Consider the following 27,976-nt stretch of genomic DNA (forward strand, 5'->3'; position numbering starts at 1 on the left):
TTAAATCAGAAGCAATCAAATCGACAACAGATCAAAAACGAGATTCGAAAATCACACCCGTTGAGGAAAACGATGCAGCAACCATTTCATCCAGGTGCAGCGACTGCACCATCCTCACAAGTTGAGGTTTCGATTTCGTGCAGGTAAATATCTTTTCGTCGTGAACTATGATGAGGAACACCTGCCTGCAATGCAAACGCTCGAGCCTACTAACACACTATCAGCCCATTGCTGAATTTGAGCTGAAAAAGAGCTGAATTATGAGCGGAAAATGGACTGAAAATGAGCTGGAAATAAGCAGAAAATTGTGTGGCTGAAAACCAGCTGAAAAAAGGCGGAATTTATATATGTCTGAAAATTCAGCTAGATTTCAGACAGGGACTTGTCACGATTGATAATGGATGAGACCAATGATGGGGGTACCAGTATCCCTGCAACTGTATAATAAAATAACAAGGCAACAAATTTTCAATCTGACAATGACTTCTCCACTTCAATCGACTGAAATTCCAAAAATTCTCAACCGATTCACATGAAATAAGCTTTAACACAACCTAGAAGACTTTCTGCTTCGAACGAGCCTTCAACCACCACTCTCCGACAATTATCTCACAACGAAATCACCTTTTTTTGACGAGAGATAGCTCAAAATGGAGGTCTACCGATTCTATGGTGGACAGCAAATAGTCAGTAACCTGACTGTGGTTTAGTTTCACGATCGGATATTTTCACAAACCACAGTCAGGAATGGGAAGGTCATTTTTGTATGAAATCTTCGTCAGCCAATTTGACTGACGAGTAATTTGCCTGGCATTTCATTGTCTCTTAAGATATCTGTCTCATTTTTGTTGTAATCGACGCACAACAGATTCGTAGTTTGTCTGATACCTATAACACCTCACCTGACGATCTTAATCCATGTGCAAATCGGCCGTAAAGTGAGAGTAAATTTCCGTCTAGTCAACAGCTGCCATTTTGAAAATTACTGGAGGTGCTGGCACCTGTGGACTGAGGCCAGGACAACAGCACAAACTAATAAAGCGAAACGACGAAATTTAAAAGAATTAAAAAATCAACACTTATTCACATTTTTCTTTTACCAGAAATTTCTTATTTCATTATTTATTATGGAAAACACGAAGACTTGAAATAAAAGTTGGAAAACCATCAAAAATAAAAATTGTCGTTTCGTCTTGGAAGTTTTATATAAATCCTTGTAGGTCCCCTTGTCTTATCATGCCACATGTGCAATACAGAGAAATGGCGGCCAATGGCGAAATTTGTGGAGAAATTAATTAATTTCTCAAAATAATGTTGATTAATCACTCGAAACATACATAAAATTGGATTATTTCGAATGGTACCTGTGTTAGTTTGTGAATTAAGCCATTAATTGTGGACTGAAGTGAATAGAAAGTATATTTTTGAAGTGTTACTTTTTTCAACCGTGTTTTGGTCCTTGTCATCCCTAACGTTGGTATAAGCCCATCCGATTATAAAAAGCTTACCACCAACGATTAGGTAACTAACTAGACAGCAAAATGGTCGTTTTTTTCACTTCAAACGATGATTTCTATGTGAGATCTTAGAGAAAACCCCAACAAACCATACATTTTTTAAAACTACGCGGTCATACCTGTACGCTTATCTCATTTATTTGTATAATCCACGCGATGGGTGAGCTCACAAGCTCAAAATCGAAAATGAGGACGAACACGGCGTTCAACTTGTCATCAACTGGGCGGCCATTAATCACGTGATATCGTAGTAACGGGCTAAGTATTTCACGCGCACTGATTGGCTTAGAGATTTCGAAAAACATAACAAAATTTATTAAAAGTTCTGTTAATTAATAAAATATCCGTATTATGAAAATATAGTGCAACATTCGTCTGAGGGGTGGTATTATTAGTAAATATTTCCTTTTTTCAAGTCTACAGACGTAGACTTGTCGCGGTTCTATTAACATAGCCCGAACCTATGCACGTCACGTGATTAATGGCCGCCAGCGTGATAGTGCGAGGTGACTTTTTCGTATATTTGTTCGATTTTGAGCTTGTGAGCTCACCCATCGCGTGGATTATACAAATAAATGAGATTAGCGTACAGGTATGACCGCGTAGTTTAAAAAAATGTATGGTTTGTTGGGGTTATCTCTTAAGATTTCAAATAGAAATCATCGTTTGAAGTGAAAAATACGACCATTTTGCTGTCCACCATAGAATCGGTACACCTCCAATTTGAGCTATCTCTCGTCAAAAAACGGTGATTTCGTTGTGAGATAATTGTCGGAGAGTGGTGGTTGAAAGCTCGTTCGAACCAGAAAGTCTTCTAGGTTGTATTAAAGCTTATTTCATGTGAATCGGTTGAGAATTTTTGGAATTACAGTCGATTGAAGTGGAGAAGTCATTGTCAGATTGTCAATTTGTTGCCATCCTTGTTTTTATATTATACAGGGATAGTGGACCTGGTCATTGATATTGGTTTTATTCATTCACTATCAATTGTGACAAGTGCCTGTGAGATTTCAGCTCTAATTACGCCTGGCAACAAAAGGCTGAAAATCAGCAGAATTTATTGAAATATTTTCTGGCTGAAATTGAGCTGAAAAAGAGCTTAATTTGGTACTCCACAGTGTTCTATTTCAGCACAGGGGCTCGTTACGATAGCTGGGGGTCCAAAATCAAAGATTTGACCCAGTATCCTAGGTACCACCTATAAAAAAAGAAAAGGGAGCTAACATTTTGACATACTAGAATTGACCTTCTCATTTCAATCGCTCATAACTTCGTAACCCATCGACCGATTCGCTCGAAATTGGTTTCGTTTCATTCCTAAGAGGTTACTTTTTCGTTTGAGACCTTTCGCGACAAAATCGGATAAGAGACACCCGAGAAATCACGACTCAAACCCGAAAAAACGAGTCAAAATAGCCAAAGCCGGAATTACTAGGACGTCTCGGAGTAGTCGATTCCCGACGAAAAACGATGAGTTGACGCGGTTCCCGGACGTTAATCTTCACATATCATACATCGCTGGAAAGCTTATGAACTGACCTTATTGAAAAATGCGTTTATTTGATAATCCGTTCCGAAACCGGCGACAAGCGAGGTGATAATACGCACCGAACCGATATATACGCACTTTAAGCGTCACTGAACCGCCATTGAGGGTGTGACGTCACGGGCTCTGAGGACTGATAAATTCGCGATACGTGATTGGTTGACTGAATATGTCAATTATCTAGCGTTGCATGCTGGGATTTCTCATGACGTCACACAGTTAATGGCGGCCGGAATACACTTGGAAATCGTATTTATCGCATCAATCTGGATTATCAGCTCGGTAGGCGTCGTTGCTTGTCGACATGAGCCAGCTTTTATGGAAGCGACATTTCAGAATAGCTCAGCCTCGATTTGAAAACGCTAATTAGTCCAAATCTAGGCTGATAGAATTGTTGTTAATTTTCCGCTCAAAAACAGCTAAGGGAACTCAGCAGAAAATGAGCGGAAAATAAGCGGAAAGGGGGACACGTTCCGCTCAAATTCAGCTCATTTTCAGTACGCTACAAATGTTAAATTCCGTTCATTTTCAGTGAATTTCCGCTCAAATTCAGCTATTTTTCAGCATTGAATTTTCCGCTCATTTCCCGCACTCTCAATGGACTGATAGTGTAAGTAATACTATTACTAGTAATACCAGTCGTTGTAACCGGTTCCCTACAACCGTTCGTCGAACGACGGTTAGGTACTAGACTAGCTCGAGCCTAAACCTCCACTCTCTACAGTCAGGGCGCAGCACATCCATGCAGGCCTTCACCCAGCCCTGGCAGTGGTTGTCTCCACCAGTGAGTGATCTCCGTCGCTCTACAATCCTAGTGTGGGTCATCCTTATTACCGAGATGACGTATTTTACCGAGATGAACCGAGATGAAATGAAATATAGCATATTTATTTATTCCTTATCGATTTTAACACTTGAAATCATGTTATATCAGTAATAAATACCTTCTAGAGTCATATTTTACATATTTTTTTGATTAAATTTTTTACTTCAAATACGTAAACTCAGTTAGCAAATAAAATTTCATTGAATTTGATTGATTGATGTTCTCATCTCGGTAAAGTTAAGTTATTTTTCTTCAAAAATATCCGACAAAATATGTAAAATATGACTCCAGCAGGCATTGATTACTGATATAATATGATTTCAATTGTTAAAATCGATAAGGAATAGATAAATATGTTATATTTCATTTCATCTCGGTTCATCTCGGTAAAATACGTCATCTCGGTAATAAGGATGACCGCGTAGTGTAACCACCCACCCAGACACGTTCATTCAAATTCGCGTGACTTGCCGACAGAACTACTGTCGGCATTTTTGCCTGTGTTCAAACTGCGATATCTCAGCAAATAAACAACCGATTTTGATAGATAAACTATCTACACTAACCTTATGACGTCTTACATTTGTTCATAATATCAATTTGATTTTAGTACGATTGAATTTAAGATACAAAAATGATTGTTTAGCGATGAGACACTGATCGCTCAAGTGTCTTGTTGCTAACGAACTACAGTGTTACAATGCCTAGTTTCAAAGTGAAAAATGGTGTCATTTTTCCTATTTCTGTATTTATATCGCATCAAGCACGGACTATGATGAAGGAACCTCCGAATGAATATAATAATAAGAAAACTGAATGTTTTTAATTTTCATTTGGATGTTATAGATGAAATCGAAACTGTCAAATTCCTAGACATTTTACAATCGATGAATCTAGTTCAACATATAACTGAATCCACTTATGATAAAGATCACATTTTAGATTTAGTGATAACTCGTGCTTCTGATAATTTTCTCAGTGATTACCGAATAAACTGTCTTCTACCATCGGATCATGCCGAAATTATAACCTATTTGAGAATTGCTAAACCTTCAATTACCAAAGAAACTTACATACCGACCTATAGCTAAGTTGGACTTGGAACAGTTCTCAACTAGGTTGCAATCCTTATCAGACAATACTGGACCCGTATCTGCAGATAGTCTTAGGTCATCATTTAACTCTGTAGCGCAGGAAGCACTGGATGAACTTGTCCCACTACAGACGAAAACGATAAGTCATCGTCCTAGGGTACCGTGGTATGTTGATGACCAAGCTAATCGGAGAACTAAACTTCGGGCCCTAGAAAAGAAGTGACTGAAGTCCAAACTTGAAATCGACCGGCAGACTTTTGTCTTGGCACAGACAGACTATTCCATTCATATCGATCGTCTTTAAAGCCAATATCATCGTCAACGTATTCAACAAGCAGATGATAAACAGCTTTTTAAAGTGATTGATGACCTCATCGGCCAAATACAGAATAGTGCCAGAGTTTCACCTACTGATCTCCGAGATGGCCCTGAGGCCTACGGAGAAAAGCTGTTGTCCAAAAAAGCTGGAAAAGTTCAGACAAATAGGAGTCGAGGACATTTCCAAACTTATTTCAAGCTCAAATACTAAGTCTTGTGGGCTCTTTGTTGTTCCCACGTCTGTGGTAAAAAAGTGTGTCCAGTCAATTGCACCGATCGTAACAAACGTAATCAACACCTCGTTTCCGTCTGCATTCAAGCATGCTCTAGTACGTCCACTTATTATTGAAAAACTGAACTTGAACCAGAATATTTTAACAAATTACAGACCAATCTCAAATCTTTCTTTTGTTTCGAAGATAATGGAGAAATCAGGCAGCATACTATGCAAGTCACAGCACCGAGACAGCCCTTTTACGTGTGTCTAACGACATTATTCAAGGTCTTGATAAAAGGCAGCATTCTGTTCTCCTGTTGCTAGATCTAAGCGCTGCATTTGACACAATCGACCATGACATTCTACTTAAACGCCTCGAAAACCGTTTCGGAGTGACTGGAGTCGTACTGGATTGGTTTAAGTCATTTTTGTTGGAACGTACCCAACAAGTTGTTCTGATCGGGCAGTCATCTTCAATTTTTAATTTAGTTTGCGGTGTGCCCCAAGGTTCGGTACTTGGACCAGTGCTTTTTACATTATATACGGCTCCTCTCGCGGATATAATTGAGGAACATGGTTTAAACTATATGATATTTGCTGACGATACACAGCTCTATGTTGTTTGTAAGAGAATCAATTTAAAGAGAATCAATCAATCTTTAATTGTTCAATCTATTGAACATTGTGTAGACGAGATTACCGGGTAGTAGTTGGATGAAAGCAAATTTAATATTTCTTAATGAATCCAAAGCTGAATTAATGGTTTTTACCTCAAAATTTTAAAGTAATAGTAGATCAGAGTTTTTGAGTCTATACAGATTGGAGATTGTGCAATACATCCTAGCAAAGTGGTACGGAATCTGGGTGCTTATTTTGACATAGTACTATATAGGTTAACTTGGTATTTATTTGACGCACGAGCTTTTGCTAATGTATAGAAGCTTGTCGGTCAAATAAATAGTTGACCTATATAGTACTACTCGTCTCATTATTTATGATAAAACTAGATAAACTGACTACTATCAAAATCATGGATCAAAGCATCAGAACATGTGTGACAGTCAGAAGTCTGAATACTAGATGATGGCTATTTATTTCAGCCTTGCTTGAGAGGACATTAGGTGGACTAGTTCAGTTGGTGCATTTATACCGTACCTGATATAGGCCTAGGACCAGCACAGAAGAGGAGCAACTGAACTGAAACATCAATGTTTAATTAGCCATCTAACCCTGTATTGAAGGATTGCCAAAAAGTCCCATTTACACATTCCTGTTTTCCGTTTTGATAATGACGCAATTAATAATCGCACAATATTTCTATTTTCGTTTCACAGAAATTTAATGGACAAAGATGTATTTTCGAAATCAGATCCTTTGGTCGTAGTGTACATGAAAGCGTTCGGTTCAGAGCGCTATTCTGAGGTAATTGGTTATATATCCGGTATGGAAAGATTGTTTTGCTTGTTTGTTTGTTTGCACTGTATAAAGCTAAATAGTATTTCATTTTTAGATCGGAAGAACGGAATCAATACAAAACACACTGAATCCAGACTTCGTAAAGAAATTCATCTTGGATTATTTTTTTGAAGAATGCCAGAAATTGAGATTTGATGTGTAAGTATTATCGCTGTTATTTTACCAGTGAATGATTGTGATTATACACAGAAAAAATTCAACGGGACAAGACACGTATCCTCATTTCCTCTCTCCACCCACCCAGCAGTATCTAGGTGACTCCTTTGCACTAATTACTATGATAATCATATGGTTGAAGAAAACGGAGTTGAACCTCATTTTCTTGTATATTTATGAACAAAAATGTTGTCTGGATTATACCAAAATCTGGATTAAGCAGTTTTGACTGTATGTCACTTCTCTTGAGGGATGGAGGATCTTGCTTCTCTGCCTGGGGTGATGATTGATAGCCAAGGGCTAATGTCACTCCTACCCAAAGAAATATGGCCGGTACACAGAACATCATATTGGCCGTAAAACGCAAGCAGCTATCTGAGAAGTAATTAGTCAATTGACAGCTACATGAACAATGCATGTGACGTCTGTGCAACGTCTCTATTGCCTCCAACCAAAAATTCATGAAAAGACCCTGAATTTTCTACTCCAACTTAGTCTGGATTATTTTGCAGCCGTGTTGTTTTGAGTTATCAGGATGGAACATATTTCAGTGTGATGAAACATAATCGTTTCGGTTTTATTTTCATTTTGTAGTTATGATAAAGATGATCCAAGCGCGCATTTAGACCGACAGGTAGGTACACTCTAAACCATTTCCCTGGCCTCAATTTTCCAAAGCCTCATCGGGGGCTGGTTGCTCAAAAATTGTTAAAAGTTTACCATCAGATAGATGCCATGATAATTAGTTTCAACTGTTACCATTTCAACTATCATTTCAACTATGCACTGGTTAACTCTAACTTAAATTCTGAGCATCCAGACCCAGGTGCGCTGGGAATTGCTGTTAATAATTATGGGTGCTGATTCAATTATTTTGGGAGCTGATACGAAGAATTTCAAAATTTCGTTAATGATTTATGTTTTGTAGGATTTTCTGGGCAGTATGGAATGTACATTGGGCCAGGTAGTTGGCAGTGCTGGTGGTCGGTTTACAGCAAGGTTAACTGGTGCTAGTCGATCGAACAGAGGACAAATAACAGGTTCGGTAGTTCAATACATAGGCCTAATCGGGTAGACACAAGGGTCAGTTGCTCAAAACTTGTTCAGAGTTAATGTTTTACAGTTTTGATTTAAGATATGACTCAGAGATAAATCTCATTGAAAGTGAACTTATTCTAATTCAGGAGTTAACTAAAACTCTAACTCACAACTGTGGAACTGGATCCATGTGGACAATGTTATAGTACACAGCTCAACAATTACCAAGAAAATAATGCGATTTCAGTTGTCAGTGGCTAGGGGTAGACTAATGTCCACTCAGTAAACTTTAACTGAATTTTGAGCAACTGGCCATAACTGGAGGCTCAAGGACAAAATGAGATGGTTGAGGGGCCTGCTTTAGAATTTAAGGTCATGTTTGTTGCATTAGTAATGTTTTGTTGATTTGTGGATTCTGGATCTCGACCTGTATTGGGTTTATAGATGGCAAATATTGAATGGAGGGGCCACTTATAATTTTCATGCTTATAATTTATGAAATATCTGAAACATGAACACTCACACACAATCCTGGGTTTTCTGGGTGACAAACTATCTGAACGATCAATTTTCCTATTTGAGTTTCATAGGGCAATGTCAAGTGTAGAATTAAGGCGTTTCAGGGGTGTTTCCAGGATTTCCAAGGGTTGAAATTATGAAATAACAGGTCTAATGACAATATCTGTGACTAATTAGTTATCATATGATTTACAGTATACATGGAAGATCAAACTTTGATAAGCCTGTTTGTTGGCAAAATATTCTAGAATCATCAAATATCAGTAACATGCATTAATTAGATTAATATTAGGCCTATTCCATAGAAATCTTTCAATTATCATTAAAAAACAAATGCTACATGTGTTAGCTTGATAATGCAAATGTAACTCTCGGAGAAACATAGTCATTTTGTTGTTGAATCTTTATGCATAACAGACTATCATCTCTAAGTATTCATTTAGTGAAGTGTTTATCCACTGAGATTACGGTCGATATTGAATACTGGTAACTATAAATCTGAATGCCAGACATCTAAATCAAGCATCAACTAGGTAGTCAAACGAAAATAATCTGGATTTGTTTAACCCTTTCAGTGCGTCTACACCGCAGTGCGGTGTACGAATCAGTGATGGATTTTGCTAGTACACCGCACTGCGGTGTATTGATTTAATTAGTAATTACTAATTATCTCTCATGAAAGATGGCAGCACCTGTCAAACATAGTGAAATATTAGTAACTAACGATATACCGCGCCAGGATGTAGACGCACTATAGTGCTTGCTATTCCCGTTATTCAACACACTAGGGTGGAATTTTTCAGAATTTTCAAATTATCTTCAGCACTTTATGGTAGTAATTAGCCAGCACTGAAAGGGTTAATCCATATATCATTTATTGTCAACCTATTCCCACATGTATGTAAAATTTGAGGCATATTCGGATTTCTCATTATATTGGATGGATTTCATTTGTCCCAACTGGCTTTGACTCTATATATTTTCCTATAGTAAAATGTGTACTCCCGGCCATTCCGAGTAAACAAGGTTGCCTAGGTATTCATTCGATTTTTCATCATGTGAAATCTTATTTACCGGGTGTTAATTTTTCTGGTATTTCATATTTTCAGTGTCCGCGGAAGAAATCAGTTCATTAAAGGTTTGTACTTTCAGGTGAAGTGAAGATTTTTCGTTATGCTATGTGCAGTTTTATAGGCCACGATATTAAATGTTAACTAGAGTGTTTACTCTAGGATGCCAGGTTGTGAGTTGGAACGTTGTAGTGTCCATATACTTATCAACATTGCTTTACTCTGGAGTGAATGCGATGGGAACCTGGCCTGATAGATGAATTCTGAGTCCTAGCCAGTAGCTTGAATGTTGCTTCTCCCCAAGGACAGATGATAATTGATACGGAGCGATATAAGGCCAGGGGTAATGATACTGACGTTCCAGTACCAGTGAATACCTTTACCAGTGAATACCTGATTACAGTGGAGCAGGCACTACGGATATATTCCTGTTAATTTTGGTTATCAAGATTTATTTGATGAGAACATCAAAATAGTTGGAAAATTCCCTACAGGCTGTGTTTTAATTATTGTATCTCATAATATCTGTCAATAACTGGGCCCTTGTGTAATATTAATTTTGTGTAAAATAAACTATGCCTTGTGAATCATATCAAAATGTTTTCATTTTTCTTACAATAGGACGTTGCAGTTTTGCAGTTTTGTGCCAAACATTTAGATAAAAAAGATTTTTTGGGTAAATCAGATCCCTTCTTGGTGTTCCATCGGAGTAACCCTGACAATACGTAAGTTTTCCAGCAAATTCTTCAGAGTAAATTATGAACAAATTTATATGAAAAAAGATATATATAGATTAGAATCCACTTGCGTTTGATCTTGGGATCAATGAATTTCCTACGAAAGAAGCAAATTCCAGCCTAGCCGGAGAAACGGAGTCAATCATAAAGGTAGTCTGAGGTAGTCAGCTCATACAGACTACTATATGGTGATGCTGTAATGCTGCTTGGGGCGTGCACGTTTGGTATGATAACAGGCTGAATCGTCGTTGCAGAAGATGAGCGCTGTGTTTTCTGTTTGATAGAATGTGTGATAAATTGTAATTTCTTGTGACCTGAAAATACTAAGCAGCAAACTATAGGTTTAGGTCGAGGTCTGAATATTGTAGTGGTAAATTCCAGGATTTAAAACGATCTAATACTGGTCCCAGTCATGGTCTATGACTGGTCCCAGTCAGCTTACTCAGCACATACTTGAACCATTAGAACTCCAGATTCCCGAATCAGTTTCAATTGTATGCTTATTACAACAGTAAACTTTTCTTTCGAAATTGTACAAAATTGGCTAAATCGAACAGGGTACCTGAGGATTGAATACAGAAAGTTTTTGAGTTGGAAATGTATTTTTATTTGCAGGTGGACAGTCGTTCATAAAACAGAAGTGATAAAGAATACGTTAGATCCAACATGGCGACCATTTTCAGTTCCAGTCCGCAAGCTGTGTAATGGAGATTATGACCGACTCATAAAAGTTGATTGTTTCGATTGGGACAGCGATGGCAGGTCTGTTTATTGAGATAACATAGCTATTTAGTTTCGATAATCCCATGATTGAAAAAGTACCTGGTAATTACTCTGGTAGCAGTAATGTTTATGTATAGGCCTATAGTTAAGACACCATTTATAGAGACAACCTTTTTTCAAAAGATTCTCTCAAAACATTTTGTGAAACACGTGTTTTCTGTATTGATGAAACAAATGTTATGCTGTAGGCAGCGTGTGCAAATTTTTCTATAGCGAAAAACCTTTTTGAAAAACTTTTTCAAAGTGTTCTGTCATGCCAGTCAAAACAGAAAATGCTGAACAAAAAAACTTTTTGTTTCACGAAACAAGCACTGCTTGATTTGTGTCAAATGTTTTGTGTCGTCGAACACGTTTTTCGTCAGGTGTGCGTTGGATGTATTGTGTTTTGCAGAACATCCACGGTGTAATAACCATCACTGCATCACATGAAATACACAAAAATTGATGTGAATATCATAAGTTTATTGTTGCACTGTTTTCTATGTGTTATACTGTGTGTGATGAACGTTTTATCGTTAGCGAGTAAAACTTTTACTCTAAACGTGGTATGAAAAATGTGTTTTCTGTTTGCCATTTTTCCATGTGCGTTTGGCGTTAGGTTTTAATTGCAGAGTAAATTCCGTAACTCGCACCTGATTTTTTTGCCTGACATCAGATATATGTACATATTCAGCGAATAATTCAGCATAAAAATGTCAGCAACAGTGTTGAAGATGTATTTTAATTGGGAATTGTTCCAGACTATAGGGCTAACTATACAAGTGGGAAATGTTGTGACCATGAAGAACACGCAGAGTAACAAGACCATCACGGTTACTTGTTTTGAGGAATTTGATGTGCAAGTTTTGTTGTGCCTTCTGAATAAAGTCACAGATGTTACCGATGAAAGCATGACTAGAAAGCAAAACGGAACTACAGAAAAGAGCATTGTCCGCAACAATGGACTGTGTTCGGTGCTCGTGCAACCGACATCGGTGAAGTCCATAGACACAAACAGGAAACTGTAAGTCAGCATTCCTAGAAGAGCAACAGATAAACACATTGTCGAAGCAGTTTTTGATGTCCAGAAACGAGGACCTCTAAACGGAAAGCAAACCACACACATCCGCTCGGTGGCTATTAGAACCAACGTCCACGGGCTAATAGTTAAACAACATATCAAACAATACTCAAAAAAAATACATTGTATTCGTGTTGACGGTTTGATCAGTAACATCCTATATAGCAGATTGGACAAAACGTTGAGAAATACACAGAAATTTGCGCAGAGGACCACAGAATCACATATTGCCAATTGCACAAACATCTGGCTAAACGAATGTCGCCACATTTTACGTTGTAGCATAATGATTACGATCAGCAGATTACCAGTGAATCCAAAAATAAAAATGAGACTCATGAATGGGAGATAAAACCACAAATAATACGTTTCGTGTAGGTGCATCGGAGTCACTACGAGTTTTAAGTATAAGTTTGTTGGAAGCGACTGCAACGTTGTATTTTGAAACAAAGTCATCGCTGCCGTGAGAAGAATTTCTGAATGTACAATCAAAAAATAAGCAAGATGTTTATATGTGTAAAGTATATATTTCACAGCACATTAATAACAGCGAACCAACGTGCTTGAAAGTTTATACCGATAATGCCTGTTGGCGATACATGTGAAATTTTGGGTTTACAAAAAGTTCACACCGCTCGCATCGCTACCAGATTTAATTTAGTCGGCATGAAATATTTTTCTCGTCAATTTGCATCAAAACCTTTGAAGCGCTGAAGTTGTGTGCGCTTTGTCAATTTGTACAAATTATCTCATAATGCATCCACGTACAATGCACAATATTACTTTGAATATATAAACGCATATATGTGTAGTAATAAGAAATGCAATTTCAAGTTGAGTTTAGATTAGTATGGTTTTCCTTGTTTCGTTTTGCTCGACAAAAGCCTAGCACATATTTTCAGTAACCAGCTGAGCTGAGCATGCTTCTACCATTTAAGTTTCACTCATTCAAACACTTCAGAACAAAAGCAAACAAAATATTTTTTTGTTGGAAACGTGTTTTAGCGTGCATCTAGCGTAAATGGATAGCTTCAAGTTATAAAAAATGACTGTGCAACCAATACAACTCAAAATGATACAGGCAATTTGCGGATATCGTCAATCCAACCACCTGTTTGTCAGATGTTGGTGGTGGTTGATAGATCTTTCTTTTCAACAGCAAAGCGCTTTAATCATCCATGCGCCCTTTTAGAGGGTCGTAACAACATTTGGTTTTATGTACTTCGATTAAAACAAGTGGGCGTGGTGTCCCTGGACCCCTAGTCTTTCAAATAGAAAATTAGCTTGGCTTGTGAAGTTTGTTTGCTAATTATTAATCTTTCCCGGCATTTGCTTATATCTTGGTATCTATATTTCAAATTTAAAAAAATTCATTGGCTACTTGCCAAGTCAGTTCTTAACCTTGAACAATTTAATGTATCTTTATTAGAAAAAAGATTGGAAAGATTTGGGTGGGTGGGTCGAGTTTGGACAACAGAATCTTGAAAATGTGTTTTGGAAGATATTGTAAGGGGCCTGGCTGTATTAATATATGAACTTTGTTTACCGAACTCACCAAAACATGCATTCAAAGCATTGTTATATATTTAGAGCTAGACGCAGAAATGCATTGAAGGGGGTAGAGGGTGCGGTTCTCTAACTACTGGACAAACCTGGTAATATCATCAAATAAAACTAATTTCGGTAGCTGTTGCATGAATCCATAGATACGCAGTTTCACAGTCTCCTTTTAACACATGAAAGAAGCCCTGTTGATGCTAGGCAAGGAATTCTCAATTCCCTTGAGATATGGGTCACAGTTCATATCCGATGGACCTGATCAAACTAAGTACTCGAATTTAAAAAGAGAGATTAGAAAGAAAAAATACAGTATCAAATTATTAGTCAAATTAGGTTAGAAAGTTGAATTTTGTAGGCAATGATATATTTGTGGGTGGTTAAGCCTAACGCTGAATTTTTTCCTAGTGAAAAACTTTTTTGATGTGTTTTGTCTGCAGTCAAAACAGAAAACTTTTTTTCACGAAACAAGCACTGCTTGATTTGTGTATAATGTGTTGTGTCGTCAAAGACGTTTTTTGACGCCTTATAAAATGTTACCATTATGAAACCTAAACAATGCTAACCATTCAGCTTCATTTTACAAACGACAATGGTAAATCGATGTGCAAAACGTCACAGGTTTATGTGTACACATACAAGCTATTTGGCAAAATATTATTGATAAAGATGTAGAATGGCTCCCTGTGATTATATAATGACCTCTATTTGAACGTCGGAATGTTATATTGCATTGAATATCATGAGAAGACGTATTGTAATAGTAAAGGATGTATGATTATATCAGGAGCGGCAGGCATAAATAGAAATGATACGTAAATCGGATTATTCGGTTAAATGGCGGATGTATACACGATTTGGAAGTCTGATATAAAAGTCAGATCCTGTCATGGGGATGCTAATGGAAAGACGAAGCTATCTACGATCTGAGTAGGGCCGGCGTGAATTTCATCAGCGGCTACAAGCGGTCTATATAAAAACGTGTAAACATATAATTTCAATATTCAAATGTTTTAGAAAATATGTTCGATATTAGGGGTATGCAGGTTTCATGAGATTAGCAATTTATAATAGCATAGCTGTCATATACGGCTCCACGTCCACTGATGGCATGTGTATAAGGTGACAATTCAATTTAATACTTAATTGATCCTTATTACATTGAAATTCCGGGATAAAATTCCCAAATTCAATAAAGTTACAAATTTTAAACTAAGAAAATACAAAATACAAGACACACGGGTAATTCATACAGAATAACATGAATAAGTTATTTAAATGACAATGTCTACTTCAACCCAGACTCAAGTCTAGGATATCGAGTGACAGCCAAACCGGGCCCCGGGACCGGGCCGGCTGGCTACACGATATGCTCGAAGTCATGATGAAGCAGACATCAGAAGAGCTCTTTCTTCAACCATGGAGGCAATGAAGTTGCAGACCAGCTTAGAGGCAAAAGTGAATCGAAGTCGGTCACAAGTTGACAATTTTTTTTTTAATTAGACCAGTTGAAGACTGTATCATCTACCCAATTGCCAAATCTCATAATTCCCCAAATTTCTTAAAACTTGGATTTCAAATTTGCAATTCCACATTAGCTTATCCCAGAAATTCTACATTTTTTCGCAGGCATCAAATAATTTATTAAAGTTAATTTTCTTGTTCATCCTGTGTGCGTTGGATGTTTTGTGTTTTGCAGAACATCCACGGCGTAATAACCATCAGTGCATCACATGAAATACACAAAAATTGATGTGAATAACATAAGTTTATGATTGTTGCCCTGTTTTCTCCTCGTTCTTTTTATGCCGTGTTCTTTTTATTTTTTGCGGGTAAAACTTTTACTGTAAACATGTTTTCTGTTTGCCGTTTTGTCGTGTGCGTTGGGCATTAGGTTTTAATTACATGGAAAATTTTGTAACTCGCGCCTCATTTTTTTGCCGGACATCAGATATGTACAGATTCAACGGATAATTCAGCATTAAAATGTCGGCAACAGCGCTGAAGATGTATTTTAATTGGGAATTGTTCCAGACTATAGGGCTAACTACACAAGTGGGAAATGTTGTGACCATGAAGAACACGCACAGTACCAAGACTTATGAGTCAGCATTCCTAGACACGCAACAGATAAACACATTGTAGAAGTGGTTTTTGAAGTCCAGAAACGATGACCTCTAAACAGAAAGCAAACCACACACATTAGCTCGGTGGCTATTAAAACCAATGTCCATGGGCTAATAATAAAACAACATATTACAAAGTACTAAAAAATACATTTGGTTCGTGTTGACTGGTTGTTCAGTACCATCCTATTCAACAGATTAGACAATACATTTAAGAATATGCAGAAGTTTTTGCAGAGGACAACAGAATCACAAATTGCCAGTTGCACAAACATCCGACTAACCGAATGTCGCCATAGTTTACGTTGTAGCATAATGATTATGATCAGCAGATTACCACTGAATCAGAAAATAAAAATGAGACTAGTGAATGGGAGATAAAACCACAAATAATTCGTTCCACGCAACTGTGTTGGGATTACTACAAGTTTTAAGTAAATGTTTGTAGGAAGCGATGTTGTATTTTGAAATGAAATCATCGCAGCCGTGAGAAGATTTTCTGAATGTTTTCTGAACGCACAATGAAAAATGAACGAGATGAATGAGATGTATAGCTGCATGTATTTCACAGCACATTGATATCAACGAACCAAGGCGTGTTAAACTTAGCTGATGATGCCTGTTGGTGATACGTGTAAGATTTTAGTTTTACAAAAAGTTTACAGTGCTCACGTCATTACTAGATTTAATTTTCTCACAGTCGGCATAAGATGCTTTTAAAATCAAAGCCTTGACTGTGCAGCTAATAAACTTAAAATGATTAAAGCATTTAATGGTAATGTCAATCCAACCACCAGTTTGTCAGATGTTGGTGGTTGATAGATCTTTCGTTTCAACGACAAATAGCCCTTAATCAGACTTTGAAATTATCTTTAATCTGTGGATCTCAGACCTACATTTATGATTACGGATTTCCTAGAATGGGTGCAATTGTTGTGGTGTCATTGTCAGATATATATCATTATTCTGTTATTACTCTAAACTGGCTGTTTAAAGTACTGTGTATTTGACATGATGCGCTAAAGGCGAATGTAGGTAATAATCCCTTCGGTAAATATCCCCCTCCCGGTAAAATCCTACGATGTAAAAATCCCCTAGGTAAAATACCCCAGGTAAAAGTCCCCCAGTTCAGTATTTTCAAACTTAAGTATAAAACTTAAACGAAAACACTTATTACAATTTATCTAGGAATATATAACCCCATAGATATTTTACCATTACTTTAAGACTAAATGCTGTCAAAGCAAATTTGGGGGGATTTTTACCTAGGGGTGGTATTTACCAGGTGATTCTTACCGCAGTATATTTACCTGGGGGATGATTACTTGTTACCAGTAAAGGCAAATCATGTCCTTCAAAAGGTCATGAAGCTAATACAGAGCTTAACTCCACTAAGTCCAGGAAGCGCTCAAAATTCCCATAACAACTTAGATTCTATTTGTTGGCTACAAATGTGCATTTTTCAGAATCTATAGCTGCAATCACACTGAGAAAATCCAACCTTGGTCAAACTACCCCAGACCAGGCCAACATCATTCTTGCCAAATTTGGCCCGACCAAAAATCTTGGACCAGGCCCAAGCCAAATTTAAGAATGGCTCAAATTATTGCGTTTGAATTACTATTTGTTCTGCAAATGACTTACCTCACTTGCTACAACATTGTTTAGTAGTTTTTGACCTAAATTTGATCAGAATAAAAAATGCTCTTGTGATCACCTCATAGTTTGTTTGCCAACTACGTCAGAGACTTGATACAAAAACAACAGATGATCAGGGGATATACAAACTTCGAGGGTCTGTCATGTAAATCACTTATTGTATTTGTCAACCAATATGGTGTAGTCATGTCGTTAAAATAAATGGCTGCTAGACCTCTCTATATAAGTTCATGAAAATATTGTTGTAGCTATGTGATGATATTTGCCATGATTTCCAGAAGCGACTGAATTACAGATGGTAATTCTAATGTGGTAAAACGTGTTGATGGGCTACATATTACCCTTCCAATCATTTGTCTTTCTATGTTTTAATTTCATTTTAGCAGTCATGATTTGATCGGAATCTTTCAAGTGTCATTAACACAACTAGTCAAAGGTGGAGCCAGTAACACGTATGAGGTCAGTACCACAATGATCAGTACCATCCTATTCTTACAATAAGTAGTAATCTAACGCTTGTTTAACTCATAATTGATTAATTAGCTTAGCATTTAGCCCCTGTAATTTAAAGATGCTGAGTGTATATGAAATTGAATCTTGTTCCTCAGTTTTGAGTCAGATTCAACTCTTGAGTTAGAATCAGTTCATTTCCGACGAGTTAACTCTCTAGTCAAATCTTTTATTAGGACTGTGGAACTTGGTGGTTTTATTCATTTGATTCACATATATTTCACCGGAGGGGATATGATTGCGAAAACGTTTTTGTCAATTAACCATTCATACTCATCAGAAAATGAGATTTATGTTGTCACTGCTTTTATTGATTTTCAGTAACAGTAGTGTAGGTTGAAAGTAATCTAAATTATACGAAATGATTTTTGACTGAGGAATGTTTGTTCACATGATGAATCTTTATTGTGCTGTTAACTCATTCTTTTTATTATTATTCTATTTATTTAGTGTATAAATCCTAAGAAGAAAGCGAAAAAGAAAAACTATAAGAACTCCGGAACAGTAAGTTTCATTTCATCTGTATATTGCGTGAAGTTAATCTTCCATTCTGGCAGCGCCTTGCCTACCAAGCATCTCTACTCACTGTTCATCCCTGAGTGATCAGCGAAACCTGGACTGGGATGGGTAACACTGGAGCATAAGGGGCTTGTGCTCCAACTGTAATTTTTCGCTTGCCTTTTTGTATAACAATACTAATTTTTGGGCGCAATTTGTCTTATAGATTTTTCTTTCTGATATGTACGTAAAATGCACAGAAATTTAGGAATTGTCCATGCCCCATTTTAACTTCCTCTACGCCATTGCCCCTGCCTGGATACTTTTTAACGCTATGCCATTTTCATTTCTTTGTGCTCCTGTTGAATTCTGTCCCTGGATCCACCCCTGTAGGTATGCCTGAAAACATAACTGAGAGCACTAAAGTAACTGAGAGCAATTAAACCAAAACGTTACTAAAGATGACAATTCACTAAGACCATGAATTATCAAGATAATGTGCATGTGGATAAGTCAATTCAGAGTTGCATTGTAAAATATTGCAAAATCGTGATGAAATGGAGTAATAACTCGACTCGGCAAATCTAACACATTGCCTCTTGCTTCATGTTGAATGATTTGTATGCTACATCTCTTACAGGTATCACTGATGTCTTGTAGAATTGAGAAAGACTATACGTTCTTAGATTTTGTAGCCGGAGGGTCAGTATCAAACAAATACAACAGCCTTTACCTTACTAGGCTAAATACTGATTTGAAAATTAGGGAAAGAAATTTCCAAATTGATTTTAGTGAAATACACCCGCTTGAGTGATTTACTATATCAATGAGGTGGGTCTACTGTAGAACATCATCATTCATATAACAGCCTGTTTTTCCTCCTTATATAATTTCAAGGGTCAGTTTTAAAGTCAATATATATATGTCCAAATATTCAATTGTTAATCATCTAACACCTGTCCTACAAACCAGTTAGTTTTAAGACATGGTATCACAGTGAAATGCTCATTTTGGACTTGGAGAAATATGCCCAGTCTTAATTTATTGTTTCACACGCAACTGCTTAACACTCTCATTGCAAATGTTTTTTTTTGTCGCTATTCATTTACTTTTGTGTATTTTATTTTCAGAATGCAGATAAATTTTACTGTTGCCATAGACTTCACAGCATCAAACGGACAGCCAAATACACCTTCTTCATTACATTACATCAACTCCAATCAACCGAACCAATACGCTACTGCCCTCTATGCTGTTGGAGAAATCATACAAGATTATGACTCGTAATATTCTATTTCATATCAATTAGATCTGTGATAGCATTGACTACATCTGGGAAAATATATTGATGATAAATCCCGAACCTGTGCCGGTATTAAACATTTGTAACATTGCAATTCCTGCTCAGATATCTCACTTCTGCGTAACAAAAATATCTCATACTCCTGGTCCTATCACCATCGCTTCAATGAGATTGGGTCTACCAGCATTTCCACTTTCTCTCATGGCTAATTCTCCCTCTTGCCATTTTAGGGACAAAATGTTTCCAGCTCTTGGATTTGGAGCGCGTCTTCCTCCTGATGGCAGGGTTTCTCATGAATTCTTTCTGGTATGTATGAAATGTTGTATTTATTGTTACACTCCACGCTGATCTTGTCCAGTAAACTGGTTCGCTTTGATAGATATTTCCTCAAATCAGTACACATTTTGACAGCTACTACAGACTATAAGTTGGCATATTGGCTACTGAGTTTTGTAGGCAGTTATGTTTTCTAACACCTGAAATGACATACATTTGTAATTAGATGGTTTAGAAGAGAATTCTTTGAATCGGTAGAGACTCATCAAAATCTGCCAAGTGCTGATTTTTGTGATCGCTTTGCAATGGTATCATTAGCTGAATTTATACAATTTCAGAATGGACACCCTACGAATCCATACTGTGAAGGTTTAAATGGTCTGATGGCAGCATATCACAGATCAGTTCACAATGTACAATTATATGGACCTACTAACTTCACACCTGTAATTGACCATGTTGCCAAGTAAGAAGATTTCTTGTCTTGTTTGATTGACTGCCCACTTCAGAAAATTTCTTGCCAGATTCAAAGATGTTTCCTACCATTTTTGTGTTCGGTTGCACCATAGCTGTTATAGTAGGTTGTAATAGTTTTTTGAAATTAACAAAACCAAGTATTAGGCAAATGAAAATTGTCTACTTCTTGTTCGTATGAATTCAGAAAGTAAGGTACATTGTCATTGAATGAAGAAAATATGACAGCGTCCCTGGCAATATTGATTAATTTTTTTATTTTCATTTTCTAGCCATATTTATCTGCGCATTTACTAACGCGCAGAAAAGTCTGCAATATTTCATCTGCACGTTTAGAAAGTCTGCCATATAAATATGGCAGACTCCTGTGCCTTTGTAAACGCGCAGATAAGTATGGCAGATTTTTCTGCACCTTTGTAGATGCACAGATAAATATGGCTGGATAAATTAAGGACGCTGTCGTAAGAAAAAGCTTATGTTTAACCAAGGAGATAACACGAGTCATGATGCATAGCAGTAGTGTAAAATAATCATAGTCCTTTTTCACAGATGATATTCTATCAGTTTGCTGGTTATTCCTGTGGCAGTATGTGTTTATGTAGTTTGCACTGAGGCTTGCAGGTGGTAATGCAGGGGCAATCGGGGCTTTTATTACCAGTCAGAGATGTGGTGTACTGTGTAGAATGTTAGTGATATACTAGGATTGGCTGGTGCATCGGAGGACCGGATTGTATTTATCAATTTGATATTTAATTCAGATTTGCTGCTGCAGCAGTTGATGGATCAAATTATTTCATCTTGCTTATCCTTACTGATGGAGTTATCACTGATTATGATCAAACCAAGATGGCCATCATCAAGGTATATGACGCTTACAATTTCATTTATATCCAAACTTTGTATGTCTAGTCTTGAGTTTCAAAGTACTAGTGTATTTCTTTTCAGGCTTCAAGATTACCGATGTCAATAATCATAGTCGGTGTTGGTAATGCGGAATTTGAAGGTAATTTTTAAGTTGATTGAATTGATGTTCTTTGGTTTATTATAATTTGATTGATTATACTCTAACGTATGAGTTATTACTTGCAGCAATGGAAGATTTAGATGCCGATAATAAAAGATTGCATTATAATGGACATTATGCTGAACGTGATATTGTACAGGTAAAATGTTAACCCTCGGCAACTCATTCTCTATGTACTGGTGATTCACCCGGTAAACTTTATCCATCATTGAGAAATCTATGAATACAATACATTGCTTATTGTTAATTAGAATTTGCAGCATTGATTTTCTTCATTTTCAGTTTGTGCCGTTTCGCGATTTTATGACCAAATATGGAAGTTTGAGTAAAGCGTATTTAGCTAAAGAAGTATTAGCTGAGGTCCCAAATCAGGTGACACAATACATGAAAATGAGAGGTATTAAACCTCATCCACCTCCACCTGCTAGAGAAATACCAGAGTTACCTCCTGATGAGGTCATTCCACCACAGATGGCACCACCTCCTCGTAATGATAGTCTTGGCAGATCCTCACCTTCCACTGGTGCCTCTGCACCGTACCCAAGTCATGGTGCGCCAATACAAGGTACAACGCCATACCCAGGTCAGGCTGGTCATCCAGGAGGCGCACCATACCCTGCAAGTGGTGGTAGTCCATATCATCACGGAGGACAGATGCCCCCTGGTGGCAGTCCTTATCATCAGAGTGGACCAGGCTATCCTCCAGCTCAGGGAGGTCAGATGCACCCTGGTGTAAGCCCATATGGTCATAGTGGACCAGGCTATCCTCCTGCAGGAGGTCCAGGTTATCCTCCAGCTCAAGGTGGACCAGGCTATCCTCCTGCAGGGGGTCCAGGTTATCCTCCTCCAGGTGGAGCAGGCTACCCTCCTGCAGGGGGGCCAGGTTATCCCAATCAAGGAAAGCAGACTTCTATTTAAGATTCTCCTACAGAGCCTCAGCTGCACAAAATACATTTAGATATAAGCCGGTAAATTGTGACATTAAAAAAAATGTAAAATAACCAATTTTATGGCTTAAACAGTCAAAATATGTTAGTGAAACACGTGACATGTTGCTATTATATAGAAACTGTTACTTACAGTTATCTTCTACAGAATCTAATGATACTGATGTCGTTCTTCCTCTCTTGTAAAAAAAGGATAATGTATGTTCAATTGCTGAAAATGATTTTATAAAGTACTAAAAACAGCTTTTGCGGATCATTCATTTACTATGTAAGGGGTCAATCTAATGCAGGTTTAAAGAGGTGATTGTATGTACATGTGTGCATTTAGAAAGCGATCTGTTTTGTTTCTGGCAATGGATTTTCAGAAAAATATGATACACAGTAAAATTGCTTAATCTGGACAATTTTTGACCCATGAAATCATACGATTATACAATCTAGATTAAGCATATTCTTTGTACATTTATGTATGGATGAATCATGATTTTAACTGATCTGGATTAAGAGGGTTTGAATGTACATGTATATGTCCGTTCTTTTAAGGCAAACTGTTATTGGATGAAATGTTGAACTGTAAGCTTGAGATTGAATCACAGTAAAAATTTTCCAGAGAACAAACTTCGCAAATCTGACATAAATTCAATGGAAATGCTATTCTTTGTAACCCTAAATTTGTTATAATTCCATGTATTTCATTGGACCCAACAGTGGCATTATAAAAGACTATTACTGTCAGTGACTCAAATATATGTTCATATTGCAAAATCTAAAATTCACTACACAGATACAGTACGCACACACGGAGGCGTATTTAAAAATATGTGTATGTAATAAATGAATGAGCCCTATGATATAATATTTGTATTTTTGCGCTTTATTTGTGATCGCAGTCATGTACCTTCATTATAAACGAGTCGCATTGTTTAAGTTTATCCGTCAACATGTGGAATATGATAGTATTGTATCATTATACAGTGGAACCTCGTTACAACGAACTTCACGTCGAACTTCATGGGAGCTGAATATGTTCGTTATAACCGATAGTTCGTTATATCCAGTATGAAAATAATTAAATTGTATTACTTGGGACAAAATTCTATAATTGTTATCTCCGATGAATCGTTGTATCCGAGTTCGTTATAACGAGGTTGCACTGTATCTCACTTCAGAAACATCGTCCAGTCAGTTTGAGTTTCTGTTCTTTGGTCTTATTCAGGCATCAATCCGCAGCTTGGACACACCCCGCGCTTCAATATTTTATCACCAATTTTGATCATCCAGAGGCTATATTTTCGTTGACATTTTTAGTTGGAAATGAACTAAGGACACCAGCGATAAGGCTAAAAAGATACCTTGTTTCCAATAAAGAGAGAATCCCACAATGATAACGAAAAAACAAAGTCTGAAAATGTTTTCTAGACCGTTAGTTTATTCGACGTTTTGACTATAATCGATTAGTCATCTCCAGGCATACTGCTTTTTGTTGCCTTGTTTCTCATTTTAAGGCAACTTTTTTGCCAGTCCACCAGAATTTTTTTTAGGTAAAAATCTATTGAATGAATGCATTTACAATGTGTACCTATTGTTAAAATATTGTTAATATTTTCTGAACACAATGGGATCACTACATTTTTCGTCTTGATTTGTACATTGTCAGTAAGTAGTAAGGTCAGTACTGACATGCATACTTTAGATAAATCGGTGGCCCTAAGCTCTGCATTATCCATCTATGAGGGAGTACAACGGTGTGGGGCAACTGACTCTCTGCCCAAAATTTCAATTTTGAGACATTCGCATTATGAATTAGAATCTACCGACCTTTTTGTTTGACTTTTTTTTCGGTGTGATTTTTTCTACCTACCCGATCGTGGAAAACAACGTATCTTTGTGTTTGCCTAAACCATTTCATTGCCCTTAATATTCAAAAATTAGTGTTGTTGTTAAACTAGACTGCTGCACTGACTTCAACTGGCTATGGTAAATGTCAGAAGGCGTTCGTTCCAGGCTGCCGATTCATAGCTGCATCTATTCTAGCCGATCCTAATCATCGTACTTATTCTATTTATAAGTTGTGGTGAAATTATTTGATTATTCATTACTCGTTATATCAATGATTAGATTTGTGTTATATGTATATTGGCCAGAACGTATAATGTTTTTTATCGGATCATTCGTGTATATATATTTTTATATTCACTTCTCCCCGATCTGTGTAGTATATTTCAAGCTTAAAGCTATTGTAATCATGTTGTCGATAATGTTATGAGAATTGTTACTTACGTATTTATATATTTATCAAAAATATTCATGTATCACAGTAAACTTTGCCTTCTGTCGGTACTGGTCCGGTGATTTACATCTTCCCACGGCTGGGATTCGGTTTTTTCGGTGTTTTCACGAGCGGTTTCCTGCGGCAGCTGGAAAAAGCTAGCTGGAAACCGCTCATGAAAACCAGCCTTAAGGTGTGCCCGCTCGTATCGGGCGTATAAATTCATCGGCGAATTCGCTGGCGAATTTAGTCGTTGCGATCGGGCGGTCTTGTGTGGCAGGGTTTCGTACCGTGGCAATATCAAGGTTCGAATCCCTGCCGGGGAGGATGGGTGATTTACTGCTTGTCTCTGCAGTTGAATTACTATATCCGCATAGATTTTCTAACCCATATAAGGCCGCGCAAAGAAATGTCGTTGCATTCAAGCCAAATCCAGTGTGTGTGACTTCCGATATATCAAATTAAAGTTACCCAACTACATCAAACAATTTGCATCCCATACACCTTAACCCCTGTCTACCGCCAGGTTTTCCCTACGTACTTCCTAATATAAATACATAGTAAAACTCCCCGATATACCGCCTTACTCTCTATACCGCCAAAATCGTTCTGCACCGATTTGTGGGCGGTATATCGGGGGTTGACATTTATTACTCGAAACCAGACGTTTGGTGTATCGAAACTCTTAAACTTGGATTACCAGTACTTAGGTTGACCCATCAGTATACATGAAACTACTGAACAGCTGTTGCTTGTTCTGGCTTTCATAATTTTGAAATATTCATAATTTTATGTAAACGTACTCCCTCTAATCTGACAGTGAAGCAGTCGTTGTCATAAACCTACACCATGCACATGTACCGTACAATATTTGTCTCGTGTGTTTTATGTAGCGGTTTCACCCTTTATATATGTCTTGAGAGTTTTGTGGTCTATTCATAGGCTACCACGCATTTCATATTTCTTTGGCCGGCTTGAAAAATCAAACATGCTTGATATGGGCGATTCGCCGGGCGATTGAGTCGACCGACACGGCCGAATATTTCGGGCGATTGATGAATTCGCTGCGATCGGGCGAGAAAATACGCTCGTGTCCCTATCTTATATCTACAATATTACACATGATTGCAGAATATATGGATTGTTTCTTTTATAGATTAGTGGCTTCAGTAGCTAAAAAGATGCATCTCATAATTTTCGGCGGTATATCGGGGGTATTTTATTATGCATTTGTATTTGGCTGTAGGCCTATTACATAGGGTTTCTTCAGATTTCAGATGTCAAATGTTCCGTACATTGTGAAAACCTGGCGGTATATGGGAGGGCGGTATATCAGTTTGCTGAATTTCTATAAATTATTTAATCTCATAACCATGTGTTCGCGAGACCTTTAAATCAGCATATTCCCGGACTAATTATAATGACAGAGATTTGGCAAACACCTTAATGATCTAAAATCGATTAAGTTGGGATGAAATGTTATTAATAATTCTTGTGCGATCTTTTTGATGATTGTTATGAAATTTTGAATGTTTTAGAAAGTGAAATATCCATGATTGTTTGTAAGCGGTGAAACAGGTGAAACGGGGCTGCATTCTTCCAAACAGTGTCCGTCTAACCTAGTGATATGGAATTTCCAAAATCACCTATGAAATTTTTCAAACTATTTTTTTATGATGCATGTATTGTTTCAACGTACCGGAATTGTCATTTTCATCACCAGGAGATTCCTCTTCCTTACTTCAAGTGAAACTGCACCTGGAGGATGTACAGTTGACTCCGCAGGCCCGTAGCCAGGCCCTCCAAAGGGGGTGCGATAAAGACTACAAGAGGACCTTAACCACGTCAGTAAAGCCGAGCGGCGAAGACTCAAAGTTTTAATGCGAGATCAGCACTCATTTGGTTTCAATACTGGTACTCTGATCAGAAAACATCAAAACATTGAATATAAAATTCCCCTCCTGGCTACGGGCTTGCTCCGTCAATATTCCGTATCGTTTAGACTAAATATTTTCCCAGATTACCGAATATCGTGAGTTAAGAATCAGGGAATTTGAAGGTTATTAAATCACCGGTTGTGAGTGCGATTTACATGTATCAAGTTGACCAGTAGGATAACGAAGGTGTCTACTATATAATGATTCCAATTTTCCAGTTTTTAGAAAATTTGCATATCTTAGAAATATGGGGTTAATACGGATACGGACCCACTTGATTGGACAAATATGTATGATTCAATATATGTCGATCCTTTGTTTTACACAGTTATCTAGGGATGGCATCTCTTGAGACAGGTAAAATAATCCTGATCAACTACGGCACATATTCCTCGGTTTGATCTATTTTATACTTGGATTTTTAATGTTTTCGAATGAAATTACGAAAAAGCATAGAACTTTCAAGACAAGATCTCAGAGGATTCGTACTTATGAAACATGGACATTATTTCTTTATTTTAACAAAATGAAAATCGTTGTCACATTCATTTAAGGCTCATTTTTCATTTAATTGCGAAGATGAAACTGGTCCATAGACCTTTGTACCTCGTTACGACGAACTTCAGATAATCTGTTTGTAAGTTTATTCTTCTCGAAATAGAAATTCAGTATAGAAAATGATTTTATTGTAAATACATGAACATGTAAAATTCTTTTATTTTGGGCAACATGTCGGTTCGCTGAATTTGTAAATCGTTCAATTTCCGAGTTCCTAAGAGGTTCACCAGTATTCGTCAGAATTATTGTTATAACCTATCGAAATAAAAACCTTTAATTTATCAAGAATAAAGAACTCTTTCAGTCAAATTATTCTGTTTCCGCTTCATTTTCTTTGAAACGAAGCTGACTAGATTCAAGTTTGATACGAGAGATTTAAAGCGAAGGGAATGCAAGGTCCGAGAACCGATGGAACAACTTGTAAAAGCTAGCATAGAGAAGTTACTAGTTTTATCAGAAATTTGAGTTGAAGTATCGAGAG

General features: G+C 37.2%; 1 protein-coding gene across 2 annotated transcripts; it reads left to right on the forward strand.

Annotated features, from left to right (window-relative positions):
- LOC141902758 (copine-8-like) lies at window positions 1–27,760 on the forward strand. Of its 2 annotated transcripts, none has more exons than XM_074790631.1 (18): window positions 1–143; window positions 6,853–6,940; window positions 7,029–7,132; window positions 7,745–7,784; window positions 8,079–8,190; window positions 9,817–9,845; window positions 10,399–10,502; window positions 11,130–11,276; window positions 18,083–18,158; window positions 18,660–18,713; window positions 19,348–19,409; window positions 19,838–19,990; window positions 20,241–20,316; window positions 20,625–20,752; window positions 21,519–21,621; window positions 21,706–21,763; window positions 21,850–21,923; window positions 22,067–27,760. In XM_074790631.1, the coding sequence occupies exons 1-18, from the start codon at window positions 73–75 to the stop codon at window positions 22,700–22,702; spliced, it is 2,115 nt and encodes a 704-aa protein (XP_074646732.1). In that variant the 5' UTR covers window positions 1–72; the 3' UTR covers window positions 22,703–27,760. The 2 variants fall into 2 exon arrangements, with proteins under 2 accessions (XP_074646732.1, XP_074646733.1); XM_074790632.1 differs by having other exon boundaries at window positions 18,086–18,158.
- Window positions 27,761–27,976: the final 216 nt, after the last annotated feature.

The sequence above is a fragment of the Tubulanus polymorphus genome, chromosome 3, assembly GCF_964204645.1.
Source record: "Tubulanus polymorphus chromosome 3, tnTubPoly1.2, whole genome shotgun sequence".
Taxonomy (NCBI): Eukaryota; Metazoa; Nemertea; class Palaeonemertea; order Tubulaniformes; family Tubulanidae; genus Tubulanus; species Tubulanus polymorphus.